General features: G+C 31.1%; 2 protein-coding genes and 1 long non-coding RNA gene across 9 annotated transcripts; all 3 read left to right on the forward strand.

The window, feature by feature from the left end:
- The first annotated feature begins 707 nt into the window (after positions 1–707).
- Positions 708–1322, forward strand: LOC145314873 (uncharacterized). Its single transcript, XM_080154953.1, has one exon. It carries the CDS (start codon positions 708–710, stop codon positions 1320–1322), a length of 615 nt encoding a protein of 204 aa, XP_080011079.1.
- Positions 1323–2186: 864 nt separating this feature from the next.
- On the forward strand, positions 2187–6453 carry LOC145314128 (uncharacterized). 2 transcript variants are annotated; one of them, XM_080153923.1, is made up of 3 exons: positions 2187–2260; positions 4773–4846; positions 5149–6453. In XM_080153923.1, the coding sequence occupies exons 2-3, from the start codon at positions 4796–4798 to the stop codon at positions 6313–6315; spliced, it is 1218 nt and encodes a 405-aa protein (XP_080010049.1). In that variant the 5' UTR covers positions 2187–2260; positions 4773–4795; the 3' UTR covers positions 6316–6453. The 2 variants fall into 2 exon arrangements, with proteins under 2 accessions (XP_080010049.1, XP_080010050.1); XM_080153924.1 differs by having other exon boundaries at positions 2209–2293.
- Positions 6454–7313: 860 nt separating this feature from the next.
- On the forward strand, positions 7314–10468 carry LOC145314130 (uncharacterized). 6 transcript variants are annotated; one of them, XR_013877639.1, is made up of 3 exons: positions 7314–7415; positions 8931–10001; positions 10121–10468. It is a non-coding gene; the product is annotated as an uncharacterized LOC145314130 (long non-coding RNA). The 6 variants fall into 6 exon arrangements; XR_013877638.1 differs by having other exon boundaries at positions 8931–9991; XR_013877640.1 differs by having other exon boundaries at positions 8931–9954; positions 10141–10468.
- Positions 10469–10970: the final 502 nt, after the last annotated feature.

Consider the following 10970-nt stretch of genomic DNA (forward strand, 5'->3'; position numbering starts at 1 on the left):
GAAATTGAACTAAAACAGTAGCTATTAGTCTTATGAGAAGAGAAATGATGAAAAACTCTAAAAAATATACGCTTTAAAGACATAAAATAGGAAAAAGTGTTTTTAATAAATTTCATGGCTCAACAGTCATTGTCGCCAATAAAGAGACAATTTACTAAAATAAAAAAATTAAATGAAGGTAAAAAAAATATGTAATATACTTATTCTCATATCCAACTTAAAAAAAGCATACTAATAAAAAAATTAATATTGCAAAAAATAATTTGATTGTTTTTTATTAAACCAGGAATAAAGAGTAAGGCTTATCTTTAATTATTTTTCTTCAATGATTTTGCAGTATGAATTAGCTTTCCCAAATTATTGTAATTGTACAAAAATAAATTTTTATACTTTCTTTCTTCATATGTTTATTCCTGGTGATTTTAATATTTTATTTCAATGTTTGTAAACAAACAGACAGAAAATTTGATGTTTTGCTTTATATTTGGTGTAAGGCATTCTTAATTTGGGGAAGTTAAGGTGAAAATAAATATGCATTTGACGAAATAGCGATAGATTTTTTCTTAAAATCAATTATAGGGCTAAAATCTACAAACAATACATAACCTATTTTTACATTCCGCACATTGAAAAGCGATTTAGACCTTCATTTGGGCCACACTAATCCACAGTACAGCCCTCTGTTTGCTCCTATCATTGGAAGAAGAATGATTTACATAGAATCAGGTGGCTATCTCACTAAAAAGAATAAAGAGGATATCAGAATGATGTATCATGGAAAAAACGAAAACAAACAAGTCAAGATTTTGGAAAAACTTCTTAAACTTGGTGCGGATTCTAATGCCTATGATATACTTGGAAATACACCACTTTATCATGCCCCCTGGTGTACATGTGATGCTACTGAGAAGATTGTATCAATACTTCTTCGATATGGGGCTAATCCAAATTGTATCACTCAATACGGAAGTATTCTCAATCTATTTTGTATCCAATTAGCCTCAAAGCCACACAGATGGAGTATAATTGATTTGTTGTTGAAATACAATGCCAAGCCTAGGGATTATGAGGATGCAATTGAGATTAGATCTGAGATGGAGGAAAATTCCTCATTAGAGTATGCTGTCAAGATGAGAGAGTATTGCCCTAAAAAAAAGAATGAATGTGAGCGTACAGAATGTGAAGTATCTACAGTGAAGAAGTGTGGGGCTTGTAGCTTTGTTGTGTACTGTACTCCAGCTTGTCAGAAACTTGACTGGAAGTTCCACAAACCAACTTGTAAGAAGAAGAGAGAAGAAAAAGCATTAGAAAACAGTGCTTGAGTATATCAATTTGTTGTAAGAAATATAAAAAAAATAATTTTTTTCTTTTATATTTCTACTTTAAGTACTTTTTGTAATATTTGTGTTTTTGCATTTTTAAGGATCATGCACAGTTTTTTTGTTGCCAGCAATAGCAAAGATATTTTTTTAATGAAACAAGCCACCAAAAAAGTTAATAAATTAGCTTTTTTTACAAATTATAAGCTATATTTTTTTCTATACTGTTGCTATCGAAAACAATGATTATTAGGTAATGATGATTTGATGATGATTTGATTAACTCTTAAAAATACATTTACAAATTGGCTTCTTAACATTGTAGCTGTAATTTTTTCACATAATTATGTAGGTATAATTTAATATTGCTTCATCATGCCGTTCATATTTTTTTTTCTGGTATATTTCATTTAGCTTTAAAGATTCAATTTTACTTTTTTCTTTTTTTCCAGTACAATTTTGTTAAATTTAATCTATAACTTGGATATAATTTCATTCTGTATGTTTTCACTTTTTATAGTTATGTAGGTAAATATATGTACAATAGATAAAAGGTTTCATGTGGCGCATTAAAAATATGCTGATTCAATTTTAATCCGGCAGTAGTAGGTAGTTTTTATTCATTAAACTTATTTTTTCAAAAAAAATTACATTTCTACATTTCTTATGTTTTCAAATCACGAATTAACTAATCATCAACCACACACAGTAAAAATATATTTTTCCAAATCTGATGTTTATCAAGACAAACACGCTCAGTATGTAGAATAGTGTATCTTTGATATGTTTTTTGATGATGGCAAATGCATTTGATTATTTCAATTTTGGTGGATGAATTTAGTATTTTTATAATTTTGTATTTTTTTCAGACAGTCACAATATGCATATAGAAAATATTAAATTTTAGAGGAAAAAAACTAAAAAGAAAACTACTTCTACAGGTACAAGTATTGCAAAGCAGTGGTTCTAGAAAGGTATTTAACGAGTAAAGGTACTTACAGTAGTAATGCTTTAAATGTTATATTAACAGATATAAACTGTAGATTAGATATGAATAGGCATGTAATAAAGAATTTTTAACATTGGCCTTCCAAATCTGTACTAATTTATAAAAAAAAAGGAAAAAGTGTAGTGTAGTCCCTTTTTGTTTCTTTACAGTTTAGGTTAGAGTAAAGCGAGTAATCATATAGTTCACATGAGTTTAGCATTGACAAATAACCAATAAGGCAGAATGATTTTTTACATAAACCTAATGTGTTTTTTTTAATTCCTACTACAAATGTTTCTTAAAAATTATCCTGAAATGTTTAAAATTCTATTGATTTGTAAATGATACTTCACTTGGTGCTTTTGTCCTAGAAGTTTTCCGCACACACCACATGCAAACCATAAGATATATCTAATTTCAACACTATTGAGAATCAACTTCTTTCCAGCGGAAACGAAATGGATTCGGAGTCCTGTAAGAAAAAAATCTTTATTAGTCAAGACTTAATCCTGTTACATAAAACAATAAATTTGTATTTCTGTATCTAAAGATCTGGGTAATAGCTAGACTGGAATTTGATTTTTAATGTAGCTTTGCATATATTTACGGTCGGCTCAGTACTTATTTCAGGAGATTTTCAAGATTTTTTTTGTCTTCAAGTAGCTAGGGACGAAGCTATTAGTATAAATAAGAAGTGTGCGTCTAATTAAACCAAACAATAATAGTTTTTTTGCTGGTTTCAGTTGAGTTTGTGTGTGCACGTTGTGTTTTGTTCTTAGCTATTCAAGATTTAGGTATAAGTTGTTTATTTGTTTTAGGTTATTTTCACATCCTCAGAAAATCTTCAATCAATAGGTATTCAACTTTTCTGTACAGAAAAGGCAAATAATACCGAATTTAAAAAGTTGGATTAGGTACCTAGCTAAGTTTTTGCATTTCCTGTAAAGTAAAATTAATTGGTCTTGGAATTTATAAGTATTTTACTATCAAAGATTTAACAGGACATATTGATGATGGTACAATTACCTCATGTGGGCAGAGATGCTGTCCATGACACCCGTGGTATTAGGTCAAGTAACGCCCATTAGACAACCAACCCTTTGATTGCACGACCTTTGTCTGAGAAGGCCTAACTGTGCATAAATGAGTTGCGCCTGTTTTGGGCCAAGTCATTCCCCCTACTCTAACTATTAATGTCGCGCACCTGACATAGTAGCAGTAGGAACCATTTTTAATGTCTTTAGTTATGACGCGGTGTTAAGCCGAGTTTCGAACCTATCACCTCCCCGACGACGAGCGAATGCGCTACGAGTTGTGTAACAATCGTGGGTTAGATGATGGTAAGAGCGCATAGCAAAGTCTACCTGAATCCGATAATTCCTTTACATAAAGCTAAAAGTTAGCTAACTGTTGGACCAATTTGGCTCTGCTTTATAGGATATGTCCCTACTTGCCATATATGCTAATTTCTTGAGGGGTTAGGGCCAGCTGCCAGCCGCAGCATTCGGCGAAAAAACAGCGGTGGGGTTTCATAAAATAATATGTCAAAAAAGCTTTAGTTTAAAATTTGAGTCTCTAAGTCAAAAATTGCGGTTACAGGAGCCATTTAAAGATTTCTGGAGACCAAGCTTGTTCTTCTTTTAATAATAAGTCAATTTCATCTTCAATTCGAAATAAAAGTATTTTACAGAAAACATTGATTGCAACGGACAAAAGAGTTATACCTCTCCTAGTGTCACAATTGCTCAAATCACCTATTTTTGAAAGCTTTGTTATAACACCTTTGCACTTTTGAGGGAGAAAGTGGGGGATTGGATTTTTTTTTAATTAAATTTTTTTGGAGGGGGTTAATTTTTTCTAGGGATGATTTCTCTTGGGAGGGTGGTGGTACCCTCCCCCAAAATAGTTATAAACCTTCCTGGGACATATGAGAAGCTACCCTGTTAAGGAGAACCTGATTAGTTCAGCCGTTAGCGAGATCCTTTGGTACAGACACACAGATAAACAAACATCCTGTTACTTTATTATAAGCATTATTCTATTAACAGAAATATGTTTATATTTTGAAATTTTATCCTGAAGCGCAGATTGCCGCGGTTTTTATATAGCCAGCCGCCAAGTGCCTATTGGTTGATACAATATGAATGAACCCTTTCCACCAATCCCCCTAGTTGTCATGTACATTGTACAGATTAAGTTAACATTTGTTTTCTTTGAGCCACTACATTTTATTAATCTTATATGACAAATCAATCGTCAAATAATGATTGATAAATAATAATTTGCCGGGCAGCATCTTTATTCATTTTAAAGTAACATAACAACCTTTTAACAAAAAAAATTGCCTGTCCAGTTTCTAATCAAAAGTGTGAGAAGTTCGCCTTGAGCATCATTAGAAAGTAAATGAGCGGAGATTTTGTGCGGTTTTATTAATAAACAAGAGTTAACTATTGTTTATATTTTAGGTTGATAATTGAGTCAAATAACTATGAATAGTAAACAGAGAAATCCATTAAACGGATCTACTTTATATCATAAGGTATATATATTATAGCTCTTAAGAAACTTGGTATCATTTGACATGAAGTAAATTAAAAATGATGTCTAAATAAGCATAATATCTGTAAAGTTGTTCCTAGAAAGAATGTCTGTCCCTTTTATAAATGGTTATTTAGTTTTTTTGACAACAATTGTCATATAAAAAAAGCCTTAAAAATGTAAGTTCATATTAAAAATTCTTTAAATAAACAGCTGAATAATAAAATCTTTTATACGTTTTGGCATCCTTGTTTTAGTTGCTTACCTAGAAATATTAATATTGATCCATGAATATAATTTCAGGGGAGTGAAAGAGGATATACCAGCAAGTATACCTGTAATATTTGTAACAAGATTTTTATACAGAAATCTAACTTGGTTGCTCATAGAAGGGTTCATACGGGTGATGAACCATACTCTTGTGATCAATGTGAAAAGACATTCAAACAGAGTAGTGATTTAACCGTTCATAGAAGGGTTCACAGTGGCAATAAACCATACTCATGTGATCAATGTGAAAAGACCTTTGCAACTGATTGGAACTTGACCAGTCATAAGAACGTTCACACTAAGTTGAAGCCATTCTCATGTGATCAATGTGAAAAATCATTTAATTGGAAGTGTGCTTTAATTAACCACAGAAGGAGGATTCATACAAGTGAGGAACTACACTTTTGTGATATATGTAAAAAGACATTTATATCTGGTAGTCAAATGACTATCCACAAAAGGAGTCATACTGGAGAAAAACCATACTCGTGTGATCAATGTAAAAAGACATTTTCTCAAATTAGTAATTTGACTGTCCATAAAAGAATTCATACTGGCGAGAAGCCTTATTCATGTGATCAATGTGGAAAAACTTTTACTCAGAATGGTGTATTGACTAAACATAAAAGATTTCATACTGGTGAAAAATTATTCTCATGTAATCAATGTGAAAGGACATTTTCTCGTAATGAAAATTTGAATGAACACAAAAGAATTCATACTGGAGAGAAACCATACTCTTGTGATCAATGTGAAAAGAAATTTTCTCAAAATGGTATGTTGACTAGACATAAGAGGATACATACAGGTGAGAAGCCATACTCATGTAAATCTTGTGACAAACATTATATCTCTAGTTCAGCATTAACAAATCATAATAAAACCACTAGACATGTAGAAATGATGAAAACCTGTAATATTACAGTTCCATCTATAAGTTCAAGTAAATGTGAAGAAATTGATTTTAAAGAAGAAATTAAAGAAGAAGAAATGTTTGGTGATGATCCTCTCTCTATCCATATGAGAGTTAACAATAATGAGGAAAATATTAAACAAGAAATAGAAGATCCTCCTTCTATCCATATGAAAGCTGACAATATTGAGAATAATATTAAACAAGAATTAGAAGATCCTCTTTCTTGTCAACAGAATTATGATGCAGATAAAATTGATATTGTTCATCATAAAATAGAAATATAAAGATTTATTTGTCATAAGATAAAAATGTTTACAGGATTTATTCCCATTGTGTTGTTGAATAGATTTATTCATTTTTCAGAAAAAATTATACGTAATAAATAAGTAAATATGAACTAAAAAATTATACATGTTAGTAGGTTAAGGGTTAGCACTGCAGTTATACATATTAAATAATAATATATAACATAATAAACTAGCTTACTATACAATTAAAATAATATTTCATTTGGTTCGATATTTAAGTTTTAGTTTGTTAGATTTAGTTGGTTTGATAAACAGCAAGTAGGTTGGACAGGAGTAGATAAATGGAGTTGGAGGGTTCCCAGTTTAAGCTTACTGTGCTCTTTTAGGGACTTACTAAATTGAGGAACTGTCAAAATTTTAAGGCAGTCTTATAATAAAAAGACTTTAACAGCTCTTTCCAGGATTTGAAAGTATATATTTGTGATAAGCGAACCCTCCCCTAGGCTTCTGCGGGTGAAAATACCCTATAAATTATGGGGAGGCTGCACAAGAATTAAAGGAAAACATTATTTATTTTTTTTTAACATCAAAAGAAACACTAATAGTGAAAATTCATTACAGATTGATTTCAAATGTACAGAAATTACCAAAAACTTTTTTAGTACCAGAGCAGCAAAGTCATGGAATTCACTTCCAAATAATGTGAAAACTGCAGTGAATTTAAACATTTTTAATAAAAGACTAGATATTTATTTGAACAGATGATTCTGTAAACCTCTGACAATGGTCCTACCTGGACTCTACAGAGTACTACAACAATAAAACAAAAGCTATGAAAAATGTAATAGATTTTTGACAAAAATCAAAAGAACATCTGAGTTTTGTATTTATTTCAATTGCTATGTGAATATTTAATGTTTCATTAATATGTTATTTTTTTATACAAATAATTATTATCTTTTCCAGTGTAAAAACTAATCATTTATTTGTTTATTTATCTTATAGAGTAAATGAAATAATTGTCTAATGTAGATAGGTATATTATTTTCAGATTAACTCATAACAAAGAAAAATGCACAGCTTATAGATATTTTTAAGAAAGAAGTTTTCTACTAGTTTTGTTTACAAACATACAGGTTATTCACTTTTTTATTATTAATAATGAATTATCCCAGAGAGGAAATATGGTCATATCTCTTAGTTAGAGTGACTACCCCCTCCCAAGAACGTAAAAAAGGTGACAACCCCCTACAAAAACTTAGGAAATGTATTATATTTTTACCTCTATAGGCACTCACAAAACTTTGCGCCATGGTTCAAAGCCCTTTATAATTACAAATCCGGTAAATTTTGACATTTCTCTCCTGCAAATTTAGGTGTGTACTTACCCCCTACTCTAACGTCAAATGAATTTCACAACTGGGTGCATTATTTTTGTAGCAGAAGAGGGGGGGGAGATAATATTCCTGAGCTTTTTAGCCTTTTTAACACCCTCCAACACTTTACCTTTTACTTGCAATCTAAAGTGGATTTAGCAACCTTATCAATTTTAATTTTTTAAAAACTGAATAGAAACTCCAGGGGGTTGGTGTCATTTGGGTTCTAGACCTTTCCACGCACCTTAAAACATACTCTGCGTCATATACATATTTGTTCTGCAACTCTTGTTCTGTAAAATTCCATAGAAAAAGTATATCACTAGTGTTATTGTGTTTCCAAGATTTCAACATAATATATTCAAAAAGGCATTCAATAGTAGGCTCAACGCAGGTGCCCATGGCAGTCCCTTTAAACTAGAATATTGGGATCTACTGCAGTTCAAGGTAAAATATTGCTGGTAACGAATATTGCTGAAAATCTAATTTTAAAGGCTGCTAGCTGCCAAACGGCTGAACGTACAAATCATACCCGCACACCATTTTAAGCGGCATAAGAAGGCCTACAAATAATCTGGAATAGCCAAGATTCAATTATGCACAGGGAAAGCTTCACTGAAGAAAAAACGCGTACAATTGGCCTTTTTCGCGCATTTCTCTGCACTGCGAGATAATTATGCATTATTGATTTATGGCTATTCCAGATTAATTGTAGGCCTTCTTATGCCGCTTAAAACAGTGTGCGGGCATGATCTGTACGTTCATCGGTTTGGCAGCTAGCAGCCTTTTAAATTCATAGATTTTTAGCAATATTCGTTACCAGCAATATTTTACCGTTAACTGCAGTAGATCCGAATATTGCATGTTTTTAATTATATTTACCACCAAAATTAATGAAATCTAAGCTCAGCTCATTCTCACTAATTTAGAACTATTAAAAATATAGGAGTTGCTAAATTTTTCTACGATTATAAATAAAAGTGGGATGTAAAGGAGTTCATAAAACCATATCAAACTCTGTGCACAATATAAATGCAGTCATTTTATGATTTGTCAAGCTTTTCTTTTTAGAATGTTATCATCCTTGTTTATTATTGACAACAATTTATATGATGTAATCATTAGTCATATACAATTTTTATTGCTAGTCTGACCGTCTGTTTTCTAGCTTTGCTTTTATGGAAGTTGTTATTCTTGTTTTAGTTTTTTACCTGGATATTGGGTAAACAAATTGTTTATTTGAAAATATTGGAATCAATATCAAAATAATTTCAGGAGATTGAGAGAGGATAAGTCAGCATGAATACTTGTGATATTTGTAACAAGAATTTTGCACATAAATCTTCTTTGGTTGTTCATAGGAGGGTTCATACTGGTGAGAAACCATACTCTTGTGATCAATGTGAAAAGACATTCACAAAGAGTAGTGATTTGGCCGTTCATAAAAGGGTTCATAGTGGCGATAAACCATACACATGTGATCAATGTGGAAAAACCTTTGCAACCTGTGGTCACTTAATTCAGCATGAAAGGATTCATACGGGTGTGAAACCATACTCATGTGATCAATGTGAAAAAACTTTTTCTCAGAATACTTCTTTGACTTATCACAAAAGAATCCATACTGGGGAGAAACCATATTCATGTGATCAATGTGAAAAGACATTTACTCAAAAGAGCAGTTTCACAAAACACAAAAGAATACATACAGGTGAGAAACCCTTCTCATGTGATGAATGTGAAAAGACATTTAACCAGAAGAATGATTTGACTAGTCACAAAAGGATTCATACTGGCGAGAAGCCATTCTCATGTAAAATTTGTGACAAAAATTATGCCACTAAATCAAGGTTATCAAGACATAATAAATCCCCGGGACATTTAGAAATGCTGAAAAACTGTAATAATACAGATCCACCTTCAGTATATAATAGTTTAATTAAATGTGAAGAAGTTGATGTTAAAGAAGAAATTAAAGAAGAAATATTTGTTGAGGATCTTCTCTCTATTGAAATGACTGAGATTTGCGAATGAATGAATGTTGTAATTATTTGAATCAGAGATTTATAAATTCTATTTTAATTTATATAATACTACTACAGCTTCGCCCTTGGCCTTTAGTGGCTTCGCCCTACGAGGTAATGGGAAGTCACACCTCCTATATAGAATTTAAAGCTATAGAGATATTTTCAACAAAAAAAACTATATGTAAAATTACTCTGTGTCAAAATTAAACCCAGGTTGTTCGCCGTATAAACAAAAATTTAAATTCATAAAAAATAAACCCAGGTTGTTCGGAGTAAATACAAAAATTGTCGATCTGAAATTTTGCATGAGTAATCCTTGGTAGTTCTATTTTCCCTAAATCGAACAAAAAGTTTGAAAAGTAACAGCTAACGGCTGGCGACTTTTTGTTCGATTTAGGGAAAATAGAACTACCAAGGATTACTCATGCAAAATTTCAGATCAAAATTCGAATTCTAAGTGCCATTTACACATTAATTACGAAATGGTTATTATCCAAACTATCCGTAACATCTCTACTAACATATTACTAAATGCGTTGCCTCTTGCCTTTAAGGACTGAGATATTTTTTCTTCTCGGTTTAATACCAAACTTCCTGAATTGGTGAACTATTTGTCCAGCCGTTTTTGAGATAGTATTGACCATAAATACATACATAAAGAAAGACACCCTATTTATAATTTAAGATTTATATTTAAATCTAAAATTAATTTATTGATGATGACAAATATTTTGTTTTTATTTTGACAACATGTTCCATAATGTAGAATAAATAATGTGAAATTAACTAAACAATTTTTATAAGCAAAGCTTTTCTATGATTAGGTTCTGTACGTCCGTCATACGTCAAGGTTAGTTATTTTCATTAATTTATACATGTTAGAATTGTCACATCGATTTCTAACTTTGTATGGTGATTCCTAGAATACTTAGGTACAATTTAGAAAGCATAGCAACTCTATATTCATTACCAAAATTACGTACATCTATTTGTGATGTACTTTTTTATATGATGTTGATTTTTATGTGTTATAATTATCCTATTTACCTGAATTTAGGATTACTAATGCCTAGGACAACAAAGTACAGTGTTATAAAAGAAGCATCTCTATAAATAAGTCCTAAAAATGTAAGTATTTCCTCAAACAGTATCCTCTACTTAAGTACAGGGAGCGGCACATAAATCGGGACGTTTTTTAAACGGCCTATAGCGTCAAAACTACTTGACCAATCAGGACGTTTGACCCCACTATATAAAGCTTAGGTAATAACCTTTTAGCACAAAAAAA

The sequence above is a fragment of the Acartia tonsa genome, chromosome 3 (assembly GCF_053477335.1).
Source record: "Acartia tonsa isolate MP-2025a chromosome 3, ASM5347733v1, whole genome shotgun sequence".
NCBI lineage: Eukaryota > Metazoa > Arthropoda > Copepoda > Calanoida > Acartiidae > Acartia > Acartia tonsa.

What these genes read in the sequence shown, in the direction of transcription:
- LOC145314873 (XM_080154953.1), top strand. Translation starts at nt 708, where the DNA reads ATGATTTACATAGAATCAGGTGGCTATCTCACTAAAAAGAATAAAGAG.
- LOC145314128 (XM_080153923.1), top strand. Translation starts at nt 4,796, where the DNA reads ATGAATAGTAAACAGAGAAATCCATTAAACGGATCTACTTTATATCAT. An exon ending in GATCTACTTTATATCATAAG is followed by an intron (nt 4,847 to 5,148) that starts GTATATATATTA and finishes ATATAATTTCAG; the next exon opens with GGGAGTGAAAGAGGATATAC.